General features: G+C 36.3%; 1 protein-coding gene across 1 annotated transcript in view; it reads left to right on the top strand.

Moving 5' to 3' along the window:
* The window catches only part of ADAMTS3 (ADAM metallopeptidase with thrombospondin type 1 motif 3), a 288,720-nt gene that overhangs the window by 240,020 nt on the left and 30,267 nt on the right, over positions 1-18,433 (top strand). The window contains exons 6-13 of the mRNA XM_050792451.1: positions 6,986-7,069; positions 9,246-9,402; positions 10,153-10,258; positions 10,641-10,784; positions 11,416-11,548; positions 14,187-14,300; positions 16,336-16,481; positions 17,701-17,876. Coding sequence (XP_050648408.1) covers positions 6,986-7,069; positions 9,246-9,402; positions 10,153-10,258; positions 10,641-10,784; positions 11,416-11,548; positions 14,187-14,300; positions 16,336-16,481; positions 17,701-17,876 — 1,060 coding nt within the window. The remainder of the gene's footprint in view (positions 1-6,985; positions 7,070-9,245; positions 9,403-10,152; positions 10,259-10,640; positions 10,785-11,415; positions 11,549-14,186; positions 14,301-16,335; positions 16,482-17,700; positions 17,877-18,433) is intronic.

The following is an 18,433-nucleotide window of genomic DNA, read 5'->3' as shown; positions in this document are numbered from 1 at the left end:
AGCAAAGTTTTGAATTTATCAGCCTATAGGTATTGGTTGAAGAAAGAGCAATGAAGAGAATATTGCAGGGGAAACAGGTATCAAGAGAACAGTCAAAAAACAAACAAACAAACCTTGAGCAACACTGACATGTAAAGGTTAGGCAAAGAAAGTAGAGCTAATCATGCTAAAGAAACGGAATAGTGTCATTGAAGAATATCATGGTAAACAGTACCACATCCCACAGAACATTGTAGATAGGTTTTTTTTTTTTTTTTTTTTTTTTTTTTCATGAAAGAAAGTTGAGAATATTACTATCCCTAGGGAGGAAGCAATTAAACAAGGGGCATGGAGGGGATTTTTGGAGTGACTGTCTAGAGACTCAGTGCTTCCACCATGACAAAACAGCAACAACAACAAAAAAACACAGCATAGAGCAAGGTATTTGCGAAAAGAGAACAGGCACTGATATCATATAGACTTGAGAGCTTTGCTAATCATTTGAGGAAAACACTGCGTGTCCTCTCTGGGTCTCAGTCTCTTTATAAAGTAGCAATGAGAATGTCTGTCCTCTATAGGATTCTGAGCTCTCTAATATATGTTGAGCTTTTGCACTTGCTCTTCCCTTTGCCTAGATTGTTTTTTCCCTAAACAGTCACACAATTATTCCTTCCTGTCCATGGTTCTCCCTTTCCTGACTACCCAATCCCAAATAGTAACCAATCTTCACCTCCTCTTGTCCTCCTCTATCTTGTCACTCATATATTTGTTTTCTTCATTACACCTATTCCCATTTCAAATGACATTGCCTGCATGTCTTTTTGCATTCATTTTTTTCATGCCTATAGGCTGTTTTACCCAATAGAATATATGCTTCATAAGAGCAGAGAGTCAAAGATATTGACTATTCCATTCTCCACCCCTAGAACATTTGGGCACATAGCAACTGTTCAATAAATATTTGATAAGAGTATCAATAAACAGTAGTTATTATTAATATGAGATTGGAGATGAGGGAAGAGTTGGCAGATTGGAAGACACCTCTGTATTCTGAGGAAAAGGAGTATTGAGTATGGGGCTGAGAATCCAACCAGGTATGAATTTGGAACGTTTACCTACGTAAGAGATAGTTGTGGACAGAGTAGTATTTTTCTCAGTCCATTTCAGAATTCTTTTATATCTAGCCAGAATCATTTAGGCTATCTTGTCAGTACTTGTTTACTTTCAGTTAACCAAAAGTCTCTTTTAAAAAAAATTTTGTATATATGTGGTGTTTATTTGCTTCTATATGAATAATAGCAATAATTATAGCTATTTTTTTGTACTTGCAAGGGCCAAGCATCAAGTACTGAACATATATGAACTCATTTATTCCTTTCAACAATCCTATGAGGATAATACTGTAATTATCCCAGTTTACAGGTGAGGAAACTGAGGCACAGAGACAAATAACATGCCCAGCATCACACAACTAAGATTGAATCCAGGCAGTCTAACGCAGAGCTCATGCTCTCCACTGCTAAGCTATCCAGCCTTTCAAGACCTAATCCACCCATCTGAACAAAAAATGAGTATTGCTTTGTTGAAGCCAGACAGACAAAGCTGTTCATCAGCTAGTCAGACAAAGCAGGTCAGATTGTCCTGCCAGCGAAATGTCCTGGGAGAATTTGTCCTGTCCGGGAACAAACCTGGAAGGAATTTTCATTTCAAGGAAAGGAATACTTGATTTGATTTTACCTTTTCCTCCCTCACATCATTGACAAACTCTTCCAACATCAGGTCATCTGAAAATTGAATTAATGTTCTGTTCACCCCTTCTTTCAGGTAATTTAATAAAGACTCTAGGCTCAACCCTGAACACCTCACAGAAAATCTACCCATGGTCCAATAGGTTGGCTCACATGATGAAAAGATACTCAGTTTTTTTTTGTAGATGTACTTTGGTTTGCATTATGCAGTGTCAAATACATCATTTAGAATGTTTATGCTTACTGCTTTTCTTGCAATCCAAAACACTGGTTGTACATTTCACCTTTGATTTCTTTTCTTGTTTCATTTTTCTTCTCTAGCTCCTCTTTATTTCTTCTCAATATTTTGTGGAATACTCTCATACTGGTCATCAATAAATCCTATTTATATTAAATTTAAACTCTGACTCCTCATTTGCTTAAAATTTACATAAGGAAGATTATGAAAAGAAGCTGCAAATTTTACATTCTCTTTCTCAATATGTTTCCACACAATATTGTTAAACTCAAAGGTTGAGAATTACTATTGATGATTTTAAAACCACATCCTATGCATAATGACAGTGTTGCGGCCTGCAGGTCTGTGGAAGTACAGCAAAATGGGTATAGCTATGACTCTGAAGTCAGACTGCTCATTTTTATCCCTTGCTTGTGTACTAATTGTGTGATCTCAGGCACGTTACTTAACTTCTCTGGGCAATGAGAACGTCTGTCTGTTATAGGATTCTGAGCTCTCTAATATATGTTGAGCTTTTGCACTTGTAAAATGGAGTTAATATCTCTAAAGTTATTTCAAGGATTACTTGAATTAGTATAGGTAAAGTGTTTAATACAGTGTCTGGAAGCTGATAAGCTCTCTGTATTATTAGCTGTTCTTTTTGTTGATTTTGCTTTTACTTCAGAAAAGTTACTTTCCTTTTCACTGAAAGTTGTAAAATTACTTTCTTAATAAATAAGAAATTATTTAGAATTATTAAGTATTTCCTAATAAGAATTTAGCCCATCTTGACAGATTCAAATTGCTAATTTAGTATATCCTTTTAGTTATTTCTCTATATTATTCGAGTGTTAAAAACAGCCAGATCATGAGAATTTCCTTATGCCTCTTATGTAATTTTGTAATCAGATGACATTTAAAAAAGTCTAAATAATGATTTTTTCCAATATTTTTCTTTGCTCTTTAGAGTCAAATGAGTAAACATTTAAAACGTAGCATTTTTCTCAGGTTATAATGTTTTACGATTCTTATTTAATTTCAAGGAGATTGTTTCATTTATGTGTAAATATAGGAAAACACTGACATACTGACTGGTATGTAAGCACATTCAGGTGTATGAAGCAGCTTGTCCTTTGCCCCTCTGAAGCATGCATACTGCCATCTGCTGGAAATAGCTTTTAAATGATTTTTCCCAATAATTTTCTTGATAATTTAAACTAGATATTTCAATGAGATTGAGATTTAACAAATTTCAAATAGAAGAATCTTGAGGTCCCTTTCAGTAAAAACTATGATTAGGGCAATTGTTTTTCTTGAGCTTTTCAGGTAGATTATGAAAATACACTCACAATTTTTTTTAAACTTTGTGCATGGATGGGGGATAGGTGCTCAAGTACTTTGTATTTTGCTGAGTGTAGTTATATGGCATCTTGCTTGTTTTGAGCAACAACACTGTGAAACAGACAAAGCAGGTAAAATTAGAGTTTGTCAACAAGAAAAGCAAGACTCAGGTTAAATGACCAACCAAAGATCACTCAGTTTATTCATGGCCAAGCTGGGAACAGAACCCAGGGTTTTGAATATCTAATAATATGGTGCTATATTATTTCTCCAACTCTTGTCATACTCCATGTATTTCAGAATATAAAAACAGTACATCTCAGGAATCGATAGGGCCTGGCAAGATGAAAAGCAGTCAAATTATTAAATATATTTTAGAAGTGAATAATATGGAGGAACTTTTTTAAACCTTGAAAATCAAAATAATAAGATACAGTGCTTTGTACAGTATAGACAGCTGGTTATTTGCCACATTGAAAGAATACTTTGTGCTATGTAAAAATATGATTCCCTTGTATTTGATTATTTCTACCTGTGATAATTTATGCATATTTTGTGAATCTCAAAATGCATGCTGACTCAGAACATTCTTAGACTGATTTTGGTTTCTACTGGGTCACCCTGTTTTCCAGTTAGCCTGGCATAATAGTGACTTTTGTTAAGTAATACTTTTATTTTGGTGAATGGTAAATCTGAATTTTAAAAATACTCTTTTATTCATTTTATAATATCATATTTGCTATTGAGATTAATAATTTTGTCCATTGTACTTTCTTGACACTGTTAATTTATAATTCACTAAGTACAAATGAATTTACTAATTTAGGATGACCATATGTACATTTTATACTAACTCAAATATGACAAGCTATTTGTCATTATTCCCGTCTTTCCTTCATTTTATTATTCTAAGACTTTCTGATGTAGGAGCTTCCTATAGCATTGATGTATTACATATGTTACAGTGTAGCTGTCACTGTTATGTGCATTGGCTTAAGTGCCTCCTACCCTTTCTTACTTCTCCTTCTCCAGAAATTAATTCACTCTTTCTGTCTCCTTTTCTTTAGTTTTGTTTTATTATCTAGTTTTGTTTATTTACTAACATTGTTCAACCTTATTTTAACATCAAGTGCATTTTACCTTTCAACTTCGTTAAACTAAGTACATGGTATAACGTGGTGTGCAAAGCCATGTTTCTAATTTGAAACAGCTGCCTTACAAGAAGCCTCTTGGGATAGACATGAGTCTCTGAATGAATGTGTTGGTGACAGGCCTGGCTGTTGACTTTTAACTTTTATTGCAACTATAAAGTTAGGAATATGTTATCAGATAATGAATCCAGAAGAGGAGGGGTGGAAGAGTTGATTCACTTTTCAATTAGGCAGCATGAAGTGTGGCGTAAGATAAGAGAATCAGCCCATGACTAAAAAGCACATAAGAAACAACAGCTTTGGTCTAACATTCACTTTTTCTTTATATTAAGCTGAAATTCACCCCTTTAATAATGTGAATGGTTTTAAGTTTTATTTTCTATAGATATAGAAAATAGCCTTCCATATGAAGGCTATTAATTCTTCTATGTTTTTCTTTTCCACTTCTCATATTCTAATATCCTTAAAAACCCCTTCCTCCCTCTCACTCATAAAATTTTTGAGCAATTTGTTTGCATGAGTTAATTCTCACCCTAACCCTATGAGATATTATTTTTATTATGTCCACTTTATTGAGACTCAGAATAATAAAGGTCTCACAAGCAGTGAGGGGTTGAACCAGGATTTATCTGAGACTATTAATGTGGGGCATTCAGGCTTTTAACCATTATGTCTCCCCAACTCTTCTTTATAAGACACATTTTCTGACCTCCTTGCTGTTAGCTCTTCTCATGATATATTCATGTTTTGTCAAGCACCTCTGTCATAAGACAGCCCACAAAAATGCACTCAATACTTCAGGTTTTCTGTAGCCTAGAGTGGGACAACTTGGGCATGAGCTATCTGCCTGCACACTTACACAATCCAAGTGTGTATTGCAGATTTTTTTCCACAGCTTGGCTTATCTTGTGCAGGTATTAAATTGAGTCTTACCATTCTATGTATGTGAGTATGTGTGTGTGTGCACATGCATGTGTATATATGTATAAATGTATGTGTGTATATATGCATGCATTTTTCCACTTAAAAGAACTTTACATCTTTTCTTTTTAAGTTATACTTTGTTATCTCTAGCATATTCTAGCTTAGCCAGATTTTTTACTTCCACCTTTGCTGTTCTTTTCTTGTTTGTGACTTCTACAAATTCAATAAGTGTGCTTTCAGTCTACATTCAAGACCCTGATTTTTTTAAGGTTTTCTGTGCAGTCACATTGGATTCTTGAAACAATTCAGTTGAATCTTCCTGGTCTGTGTGGCAAATCAAAATACTATGATTTGTGAGTTTCTTGTTTTAGAGCATTCTTCAGTCATTCTTGAGTTATATTTATTTTTAAAGCCACTCTCTATGAGATTATGCCTATCTTTTCTGTGCAGGTTTCAGATTTCTGTGCCTACTGTTCAAATCTCCCGGATCTGAAGCTGAGTTGCAGTTAGTTTTTCATCCCTCTTTTAGTCTTTTTAACAAGTGTCAAGTCGTTGTTTTTGGAAACAGCCAAGAACTTTGCATTCTAGCCTGATAACTCCACCTTTCTCCTTCCTGCTAACATTTGCCATGTTGCTAAGTATTTTTTATTTGCACTAATTTTGCACTAGCTTAATGAGAAGATACAGTTACAGTTCACTTCAGATTCATATCTGCCAATAGCTCACTGTGTGTTTTGCATGTCAGTTAATTTCTACAGGCTTTATTTTCCTCATCTATATAAAACAGAGTTGGACTGCGACCTCTGAGATTGCACTTATTCCAACATCTATGATTTTACAGTATACCGAGTCACTTTTAGAAATTTCAGTGAGCTGAGATCGCACCACGGCACTCCAGCCTGGGCAACAGAGCAAGACTCCATCTCAGAAAAAAAAAAAAAAGAAAAGAAATTTCAGCCTAATTTTTCAAAATTAAACAAAAAGCAGTGACTCAGAGTTGCATCCAGGGCTGACATTCATCTGATAGGTACTAGTAGAGTCTCCTTAGTAACTTAAATATTGGAGGATTTCTATCTTGTAGCACTTTCAAGCAGTCGTTGCCTCAGCTGCCCCACTTGCTAGCTGGCTCTCAGATACACTACCACAGCTCCTGCACACAGACCCCATAGCCATTGGATCTCTCAACCAGACGTAGCACCCCTAGTTGTCACAGAGGCACCCCAGTAGGCAAATGCTTGCTGTTTTCCTTTACTGTGGTTGCGGGCAACTCACAGGCTAGCAAATGATTTGCCAAAGTCACCTTCCTGTGGTTGCTTTTGGCTAATGTTATATTTGGATTACATCACACGTAGACTCCTTCTAACACCACACTAGTATAACAAGACCCTTTTGAGCATATCCTGTACGTTCATATTACTGTGGAGTTTACAGAATTAGCAATTTACATATCCAAAGATTGTTCCAAAGCCAAAAGTAAATGACTACATTTCAGGGTTCAGCTATTAAACTCAATTTAAAAATAGCAATTTACTTACCTATTTGTGGAGATTACACAGCTTATATGTACATCTCATGAAATCTTCAGTGTTTCCTTTCTTTTAGCAATTATCTTTTTTTGTTTCTAGGTGAATGAAATTTACCATGATGAGTCCCTCGGAGTGCATATAAATGTGGTCCTGGTGCGCATGATAATGCTGGGATATGCAAAGGTAAAATGTCTTAAAAAATGAATTGTAAACATTAGGGACTAGGTTAGCAAATAGAAGACTAAATTGTTCAAGCTACATCTAACTTAAGGCGTAGATATATTCCACATAAACCCCTAGTTGCTTGAAATTGAGGAGAAGAAACTGCCACGTGAGTGGAGACTTCCAAATTTGAGCAGATGATGAATGATTTTTGTGCGGCTTCCATTTGCTTATTTATTTCTGTCTAAAGATGTAGGCAATTACCCTGACTTTAGGTGTGACTTATGAATGGAAAGAATGGATACTGTTATGAGGAGAGAGAATTTCCTTAGCCTAATGTTATCATCGAGTGTGTGTTTCATTTATTCATTAGAAGCAATTATATTGAATGCCTACTAAGTGGCAGATATTTTCTAGGTGCTTGGAATGTACATTGAAGAAAAAAGACAAAGATCTTTTTTCTTTAGTGTTTGATTCACTAAAAACAATGTTTTATATACATATATCTTTCCACTTAAGAAGAGTGAGGTGCACAGTGAATGCTTTTCATTTAAAAGAACTTTAATTTTTTCAAAAGCAAAAGTTGGATAAAAATGCACATAGTAGGCATTTCATGTAATATAATTGATTTTAGCTCCTTTAAGGAGGAAACATACGGGAAACAACTAGCTTAACAACTTCCTTGATTTTTAAAATTACACATCTCTCTCTCATAATTAATCCTCCTGATTATGAAATACTAATGAAGTTGTACATTTAGGAAATAGGAAAAATCCATGTGTTTGCATTTCATTAAATAGTTAACATCCACGTATCATTTTATAATGATAGAGTGTCATCGACCTTTATCACATAAGCCTGACCTACTTTATATTGCCAACAAGGAATATGAGTTAACCCCAGCTGGAAATAACAGCCTCCAATTGGTGGTTAAAGCATTTGTTTGGAAAAGCATGTGATCAGTATATTTAAAAAGGCAGCTGATTTTATTAAGAATGTAAACACTGGTAATAACATTTGCTGAACTGTAACAAAATTCAGCCTGTCAGTCAAATAGGGACTGACTTTTGGTTCCAAGTTCAAATTTCATTTCATCAGAACTACTCTGAGAAGTGTGGCTAGTGGGTTCTTGAAGGTTGGGCCCTTTTCCTCCTGAACTTTTAACTCCTGACCCTAATGTGATGGTAGCAACATTCAACGAACTTCTTTTCTTATATCAGAACTGGAAGAGTCCACCCCTCTTCAGTAGCGTAAAGTTTAAAAAAATGGGAGTTTTTCTTTTTGTTTTTTAGTGTAAAGTTAATGTAATTTGATGGTTCTCCATAGACTAAGATTTCACCAGCCTTGCCAACTCATGGAAGAATTCATATTCTCCCCAAATGTTGATTAATTCTGGATCATAAAAAATAAACAAAAATCTTAATTAATATTTTATACATTCACGTCTCTGGAAAAACATGCCAGAATCTTTCTCAATATTTTTGTTCTTACCTCTATGAAACTCAAATCTAAGCTGAACCAGGAATTATTTAGACTACTAAAATTATTACCTAAATGGTTAATATTAAGTTGCCTCACAATAGCAAATCGCAGTATCAAACATTCCTGTACTTTGGGAGGCCAAGGCAGGCAAATCATTTGAGGTTAGGAGTTTCAGACCAGCCTGACCAGCATGGTGAAACCCCATCTCTACTAAAAATACACACACACACACATACACACACACACAAAAGAATAGCAGGGATGATGGTGGGCGCCTGTAATCCCAGCTACTTAGGAGGCTAAGGCACGAGAATTGCTTAAACCCGAGAGGCAGAGGTTGCAGTGAGTTCAGATCATGCCACTGCACCTCAGCCTGGGTGAGAGAGTGAGATTCTGTCTCAGACAAAATAAAACCATTCTCATAAATGGTATCACTTGACTTTCCCACAGGTAAAATTGTGAGATTCTCTCTCAAACGTAACAAAACCATTCTCATAAATGGCATTATTTGACTTTCACACAGGTAAAATTATTATTAAAATACCCCTCATGGGCATTTAGAATTAATAAATCACAGTGAATATCAAAATAAGCCCTAAATATTATTGAATCATTGTTTAAATACTTTAATCTCAAATTCAACTTCAGAGAAAATTATCAAACAAAGCCTTTGGGAAATTGTCATGTGTGGCTTTAACATATTGTTTTCTCTTAGTCCATCAGCCTCATAGAAAGGGGAAACCCATCCAGAAGCTTGGAGAATGTGTGTCGCTGGGCGTCCCAGCAACAAAGATCTGATCTCAACCACTCTGAACACCATGACCATGCAATTTTTTTAACGAGGCAAGACTTTGGACCTGCTGGAATGCAAGGTATTGCCATCAATATGTAGAAGAAACACTTAAGGTCATGACTTTTAAAAAGCAATCCTAAATCAGGCAGTCTGTTCAAATGTTCAGCTCTCCACCACCACTTTCCACCACACTCCGGCCAAGCATACATTTTCTTTCTGATGCTTCCAGTGACTTCTGTGGAGTTCTCAATGCTAAAAGCCACTTAAATACCATCATAAATTATACTTGCTTTTAAAATAGTGATTGTGCATTTGGGGCATGGAGGGGATGCTGTAAAATGCAGTGTGATTTCCACTAACTGTTTGGAATGAAAAAAGAGATGCCATGAGAAATGACTGCTGCCAAAGAGCTTTCTTCCAAAGTCAGCTTACATTTATCTAATAAATTCTGATGTGGACTTTGGAAGAAGCAGACTGATGATTTTCTTTTCAACATTGATGGAATTTCTGGCTTCCTTCATCAGTACCACGATATGAAGGACCATTTACTAAAACAGAAAGACAGGGCTTAGCTGGTGGGCAGAAGAGAATGGTAACCCCGGGCCATTCCTTCCCTTAGGAAAGGAGAAAATGCAGACACAGTGAATCTTTTTAGAGACCGTTACCTGTGGCTTTCCCAAGAGAATGTGACACAATGCTAGTAGGGAAATAAAGCTGCCCATGTTTCCTGAAAGGCTTTTAGTTTTTTTCCCCTAGGCAAAGGTCCAGTTGTAATTCTTAATGAGTCTTCTCATAAAATGAAAATAAAAGTAATTGTTATTCTCTACAGGATATGCTCCAGTCACCGGCATGTGTCATCCAGTGAGAAGTTGTACCCTGAATCATGAGGATGGTTTTTCATCTGCTTTTGTAGTAGCCCATGAAACAGGCCATGTGTAAGTCACTGCTGACAGCTATAAAGCCAAAAAATGATCTTTTCTTTCCTGCTTCTCCCAGTATTGTTTCCTCTTTGGGCAGAATGCATGCCAGCATGCAATTCTTGTCTTTTGCCAAGTGTGAAGAACTGCAAACAGAGAAGAGGTCATGCACTGAAACTAAATGAGTGACTGGCTTGCAGAGGCACTCCTGTGGTTTTCAGAGCTATAGAATAAGAAAGGCATTTCTGTCAGGTTGCTGTCAATTTCTGTTTCTGTGACTTCTTCAAGAAAGCCACGCTGACTTAAAAATACATTATTTCCCAGGGCTTATTTTCAAAACCAAAATTAAGTGAAGGCAGTAGCCCCTGATTCTTACCACTGAGGTCTTTTTGTGTTCTAGGTTGGGAATGGAGCACGATGGACAAGGCAACAGGTGTGGTGATGAGACTGCTATGGGAAGTGTCATGGCTCCCTTGGTACAAGCCGCATTCCATCGTTACCACTGGTCCCGATGCAGTGGTCAAGAATTGAAAAGATATATCCAGTATGTCCCCTGCTGCGTGTCATGAGAGTATTTATTTTATAGCCTACAGACATAAAACTGACTCTTAGGACTTGATCATAGCAAAATTCCTAGTAAATGAAAACTATTATTGATAATAAACATTTTCTTATGACTTAGAAGATTCGGCACAACAATTTTATCATGGAGTCATAATACTTGAAGCCATAAGTCTACAATATAAGTAAATTTTTAACTGTAATGTAATTTTCCTTTAGTAAGTTGTTATAGAATCTTTGAATAATGGTCAAACTTGAGGTTGCAGGGAGGACGGTCATGTGGTTCCTGCATATGGTACCAGCTGTGCTCTACAGTATAGGTGTCAGGATGTGTCCTACCACACCATGTGGTGGTTTAATTAGTGACTCAAATAATCGTGGCTCTACTAAACTCCTAAGTCATGCTTGGTTTACTTTCCTGGCATGAATACAGGTAAAGAGTCTTTTTCTAAATGGAACCGAAACCAAAACCTTAAATATATGTTTTTGCAAAATTGCTGTATGATCTGTGATGAAATTCTAAAGTATATAAGCAAAGACTACTTTTTTTTTTAATCAGGACCTGATTTTTTTTAATGAACATTTAACTACATGCAATGTTTTTCTTCCTACAGTTCCTATGACTGTCTCCTTGATGACCCTTTTGATCATGATTGGCCTAAACTCCCAGAACTTCCTGGAATCAATTACTCTATGGATGAGCAATGTCGTTTTGACTTTGGTGTTGGCTATAAAATGTGCACTGCGGTATGTTGCTCCCAGTTGATGCAGATGTTGCATCTCGAAATCTGTTTGTGTAGCTCCTGCTTGGTGAGATTTGCAGACTCACTGGTGCAAGTATAATAATATCTAGCAATTATTTTGTGTTCATTGTGTTGCTATGTGCTACAGCTACATGCTTTAAATGTATTGTCTTATTTAATTCTCATGACAGACTAGAAGAGAGCTGATGTACTTTTATTTTATAGAAGATAAAACCAAGACTTAGAGATTAAGCAACTTGCTTAAGGCACACAACTGGTAAACAGGGGAACTGGACTTTGAAACCAAGGCTGCCAGGCTCGAATCTTCACGTTCTTTTCACCCCCTGGTTTTTGTGACTTTCAGAGAAGATGACTGTTAAGCCTTAGATTTATTGCTTTTCTTTAGCTTGATGGCAGAATTCCATGTATGTGTGACCATAGGGAAGGATTGTGCTGGTATAGTCTAATAAAAGAATCATATGGCATAGCATGGAGGTCAGGACCTTGGGTCAGGTCCTGGATCTGATACTTTCTTTTTTTTTTTTTTTTTTTTTTTTGAGACAGACTCTTGCTCTGTCACCCAGGCTGGAGTGCAGTGGCACGATCTCGGCTCACTGCAACCTCCGCCTCCCGAGTTCAAGCAATTCTCCTGCCTCAGCCTCCCGAGTAGCTGGGATTACAGGCGTGCTCCACCACTCCCAGCTAACTTTTTTGTATTTTTAGTAGAGACGGGTTTTACTATATTGGCCAGGCTGATCTCAAACTCCTGACTTTGTGATCCACCCACCTCGGCCTCCCAAAGTGCTGGGATTACAGGCGTGAGCCACTGTACCCAGCTGATGCTTTTTAAATGTATAACCTTGGGCACTATATTTAATCTCTCTGGCCTACTTTCCTCATGTGTAATATGTGAAGAATGATAGTATTTATCTGATAAGATTGGTGTGAGGATTAAATTTGATAATATAATTAAAGTGCTTAACACAAGAAAGGCACATATATATGTTCAGTGGAATCCATTAAAACCAGTCTTCCCTGTAACTATTCACATTAGAGTTATGTTTCATTAAATTTCCATATTGGTCTTTAGTAGTTCATTAAAAAAAAAAAAAGGAAAGAAAGAAAGAAAGAAAGACTTTTTCTATGTTGGAGCAAGCTTTGTATGTTAGAGCAAGGAACATAAGTATTTCATGGGGCTAGAAAGAAATTGATCTGCTGTTTGAAGCCCTCTATATACAACCATTTGGTCTGTCTATAAAGTATACACTGTGAGCTCCTAATTACTTGCATTAATGTTTTAGATGGGAGAATTTTCTAAAGCTTTGACTTAATGTCATGGAAAAGTAGAATTTCCACCTTCGGTAATAAGGATTAGAACAAAAAACCCACATCTGAAAATTTGTACTAATAAAAAAATTTCTATGCACATAAAGGTGTATTAGGTAATTAGCAGTATAGGCAATAGATATGTGGATAAGCTGTTGTTTGATATTTTTAAACATCTAGATAATGATTGGTAAGATGTTTACATTTAGAGAGAAAAAGAGCAAACAAGCAAAGAGCACACACAAATATACATGTTTGCTTATACAAACATTTGGACATTATAATGTGGGGTGTTAGGAAAATAAAAACCATTCTGAAGAGTATGAAAACCAAGACTCTAGTCTCGTGCTGTTACTGTCTTACTTGTAACCATAACTATAGCCCTAACCTGTAACCCATATTTCTCAGCTATGGATTGGTATGAGAATCAAATATATGGAAAATATTTCATAAACCGTATGAATGTATTATGATATTTTGTTGCACCTGGAATACTTTATCTTACACAGAAACTTTGACAATTTTTTTCTTCTTTTGGTCAACTATTTATAAGTATTAATTATTATCATTATTATTATTATTATAATTTTGAGATGGTGTCTTGTTCTGTCACTCAGGCTAGAGGGTACAGTGGCGCAATCTTGGCTCACTGCAACCTCTACCTCGTGGGTTCCAGCGATTCTTCTGCCCCAGCCTCCCAAATACAGGGGATTATAGGCATGCACCAACATGCCTGGCCAATTTTTTTGTATTTTTAGTAGAGACGGGGTTTCACCATGTTGACCAGGCTGGTCTCAAACTCCTGACCTCAGGTGATCCATCTATCTCAGCTTCCCAAAGTGCTGGGATTACAGGCATGAGCCACTGCGCCCAGCCCTTTTATTATTTATATTCAATAATCTATCTCATACCTACAGAAATAAAGAAAAGACATTTTGATAGCTTGAGAGCTGCCAAACCATTATATTTTCAAATTTGCAATATTCATGATAATTACTAAGTCTTTAGAAAATTTCCACATTGTCTATTTGAAAAACAAAACATAGAAACATCAAGAAAAAACATTGAAAGTCAACCAGATAATCTCAGACAAATCATTGTTTATCATTGTTATTTTAGAAAAGAAGAATAAAAGTGTTTTCTACCTGAAAATCTTATGCAGTTTGTTTTTTTTTTTTTAACATGTCACAACTTTGGCTATTAACTTGAAATAAACACATCCAAGAAACAGGACAGAAGAAACTGTATAGAATATATTTTTGGTGCATGTCATGCTAGCTGAGAGTTCACTGAGAATTTGATTACCTATCTTCCAGTTCCGAACCTTTGACCCATGTAAACAGCTATGGTGTAGCCATCCTGATAATCCCTACTTTTGTAAGACTAAAAAGGGACCTCCACTTGATGGGACTGAATGTGCTGCTGGAAAAGTGAGTATATCTATTTACACAATAAATATAATATGTAACATGTTGCATAATTATCATCTTTAAAGGTCTGGAAAGTGGTGAATACAGCTGCACTGTCATTTTTATGTGAAAATCATAGTATGCAAGGTTTTATTATAGTAATGTACTAAAAGAGTATACTAGATCCCTGTGGCTAAGGTAACAAATTATCACAAACTTGGTGGCTTGAAACAATGGATATTTATTCCCTCACAGTTCTAGAGGCCAGAAGTCAAAAATCAATTTCAATGAACTGAAATCAATGTGTGGGCAGGGCCATTCTCCCTCGAGAGGCTCTAGTTGAGAATCTTTTCTTTGCTTCTTCCAGTGTCTGGTGGCCACCCCACATTTCTTGCTTTGTAGCTACACCACTCCAGTTTCTGCTTCTGTGGCCACATTGCCTTTTCCTCATTTTGTGGGTCAAGTCTCCCTCTACCCCTCTCTTATAAGGATACATGTAATGGCATTTAGGACCCCATGGATACATTTTTAAATGTTTAAGTTGATCACATTTGCAAAGACCCTTTTTCCAAATAAGCTAACATTTACCGGTTCCAGGGATTAAGACTTGATATCTTTGGGACTACAATTCAGCCCACTATTGTCAGACTAGGAAGAAGCAACTCAGCAGACCATCTGCCCCCCTGGTAGTGGGATCTGATTGACCTGCTGGCATCCCATTCCTTGTGAAAGTTGCCCAGAAATAAAGTCATGTGAACTTATACAGAAGATTTGGCCTTGTTCCTTAGGGAAGGATGCCCAGAGGTTTTAAATCTCAAATTGTGTAGTCAGGATTGAATGCTCAGAAATTGGCTTAGTGCCAAGCTACGCTACTCATAAGGGCAAAGATCCCAAAACAAAGGCATGTTAAGAACTCAAGTTGAAGACCTTTGACTAGTTTAGAAATAAGAAATTGTAGGCAGGACTAAAACCTGGTACAGAAGATTTATATGGCGTTTAGTTCTTTCAAAGCTCAATTTCAAATGTGTATAAACTGTACTTGTGACAAGGATTATATGCTTATTAATAATAAAACCTGTCTTTTTAAGTATTTGTACTATATTAGGCACTATGCAAAGCACATTATATACAATGTTTTGCTTTGGGAAAATTCAATATCATAAACTTCTGACTAGAAACAAGAGCATAACGAGTTGATTCATTTTTGCTTTATAAAAATTATATAATTAACTTTTTAACATCCAACTTTCTTAAATATATTGGTGTTATATTGAAATTTATAAAAGTTGAGTTTTAACAAATGTTTTTATTGTATGTAGTATGAAAAAGTAAGTCAAAATGTTGGAGAGGAAAATGACTAACATCTCTTGAGCACCTGCTGTATGCAGGGCACTCTAAGCTAGGTGCCTCTATAGTATTAGAGTTCTGGTAGCCCCACTTAATTACTTCTTGGTCAGATGGCCTTCAGCTACTACTGATGAACCTTTCTGGGCCTCAATTTTCCTCATCTAATTGGTGATGATTATATATATGACCCATCTATCTCTCAGAATCATTGTGAATGAAAAAATTTAAAAGTTAAATAAAAGTGCTTTGAAAGCTGCATAGGTTTTGGACATGTTATATTATTATCTAAGTCAAGACATATTTTATGTTATCACTTTTAAAAAGATCATATAGCCCTCAAAATATTCTGCTATGAGATAGGTAGTGACAGATGCAGGGTAAAATATTACCAACTGTGCAAGCTGGGTGCTCAAAGAGTTCTTATTGATTATAATGTTTGATGCTCACTGGTGAATGTATTATTTAAAAATTTAGTCTGAGTGAATGTTGTTTTTCCATTTTAATTTTATACTTGAAAAATACAAGTCTAAATTACCCTTTGATAGGGTATATTAATGATACAATTGCTTTTGGATAATTTTAAATGCATCTCCACCTGGAAGAAAAAAGAGCATCTAGTCAAAGCCCTTTAACTAGATGGTTCTTGTGTAACAACTTCAGCTTTAGTGTGCGCATGATTTTAATAATTACCCTTTGTCATTTTCCTAAGTGGTGCTATAAGGGTCATTGCATGTGGAAGAATGCTAATCAGCAAAAACAAGATGGCAATTGGGGGTCATGGACTAAATTCGGCTCCTGTTCTCGGACATGTGGAACTGGTGTTCGTTTCAGAACACGCCAGTGCAATAATCCCATGTGAGTATATCCTTGTAATTCTTATTATTTTTGGAGAAACCAGAAAATACTTCAATATTATGTTATTAGTATTCTGTTTTATAAAGTGCACGTAAAACACAGGGCAGGAAAAGAAATTGTTCACGGTTCATAAACCAGTCTGTGTTTTCGATACATCTCCATTCATCAGTCCTGTGACAAGCAGTCAGTGATGAAGATAAGAAGATCAAATGGAGATTGAATATTTGTAAAGAAGTTGCTGTTCAGGAATATTAAGAAGCTGAACAAGGAAAAAGTAGGTCACTGTGCCCTAAGGGCATGGGCATGGGCACTGCGAGATCAACTGCCAGAAGCAAGGGAGTGTCCAGGAAAGAGCAGTACCAAGCATACAGACTCACTCTCTTCAGGGAGTGGAACGTGATTGCTTCAGAGGAGGGCAAAAGAAAGATTGTGATAGAAGGCCAGGTGACTGTTGGGGGAAAGTTATCCATTCATTCACTCAGACGACAATTATTGAATCCCTATTGTGTGCTCAGCCATCTTTATGAAGAAAAAAACAACTGAATTATCACATTTAGAGGATTCTTCCTTGTCTAGGGTTTAATATGTGAGCAGCTTTTTCTCTCTGTTTCTGGCAGCAGGATGGCTCTGAGCGTGTCTTTCGTAAGACTGTCTGATGCCACATACCTGCCTTCACAGGAAGAGATGATGGTAGTATTAGAAGTAACAAGGACAATAAAAATTAAAAGATCAGCTAAAGTTCATTATGTGCCAGGGTTTGTTAGGAGTGCTTTAAATAGTGTCAACTCATTTAATCTTCACAATTTTCCTCGAAGGAAGATACAGTATTATTTGCATTTTACATATGAGGAAAGCGAGTCATGAAGCAATGACCAAAGTTTCTTTGAGCTGCATCTATGTGTTTTATACATAGTGCAAAAATATCATTGTATTGATTCAATAGACATGCTTTTTTTTTTCTTATACACTTTTGCCATGCATTTAAAATACATGATTTGAAAAGCTGATTTATGTTGAGCTTTGTGTTTTGTTTTACTTTTCCACCCAGCAGGGAGAGAAGGGTGCTTTTGGAAAGGGACTGAAATTAGGAAGTATGAGTTCATTCACTTTGTGCTGGCAGCCCAGAAACTCTGGCTTTATGCCCTCAAGCACTGTGTCTGCAAGCTTCAATTGCTAGACAGAAGCCAAAAGGCCTTTTTAAGTATTGTCTTTTCTTTAGGCCCATCAATGGTGGTCAGGATTGTCCTGGTGTTAATTTTGAGTACCAGCTTTGTAACACAGAAGAATGCCAAAAACACTTTGAGGACTTCAGAGCACAGCAGTGTCAGCAGCGAAACTCCCACTTTGAATACCAGAATACCAAACACCACTGGTTGCCATATGAACATCCTGACCGTGAGTAGCCTCCTGCTCTTCTCCCTGCTGTGTAGATGGTTACTAACAGTTTAAGCTTTGCCAGCACCAGTCCCATGGACTCTTGATCCCTACTTGGTAACTTAGGAAACTTGATGCTTATAGGAGTAAGTTCTCCTCGGTTTCTAAGAATAAGGCTAAAGTACCCTTTCTGTAAAGAGGTAAGAATTGTGCAATAGTTCCTGGCAAGCAGCACGATCACCATCACTGGTGAAAGACCAGTGGAAAGGAATGCCTGGGAGAGATGTTGGAATTCCTGATTCAACCAAAATCCCTCTACTAGGAAATACTTCTGGAATTTTGTGATCTTTCCTTTCTGAACGACTAGAGAAAAATCTAGTTCTTTGACAATTGAGTCAAGACCAAGAGAAAGATCATTATTTAATAACAAAAGATACCTTATAACCTTTTACTTTTGTACTATCGACTAGTTTAAAAAATACATTTGGAAATTTTCTTTTAATGTTTCACTTCTTACTTCTGAATTTTTGGTTAAATATGTCCAAGTGGCAACTTTTTGCCATACTTCTTATTTGAGT

This window comes from Macaca thibetana, chromosome 5 (genome assembly GCF_024542745.1).
Source record: "Macaca thibetana thibetana isolate TM-01 chromosome 5, ASM2454274v1, whole genome shotgun sequence".
Lineage (NCBI taxonomy): Eukaryota > Metazoa > Chordata > Mammalia > Primates > Cercopithecidae > Macaca > Macaca thibetana.
This window is presented reverse-complemented; position numbering and strand designations above follow the sequence as displayed.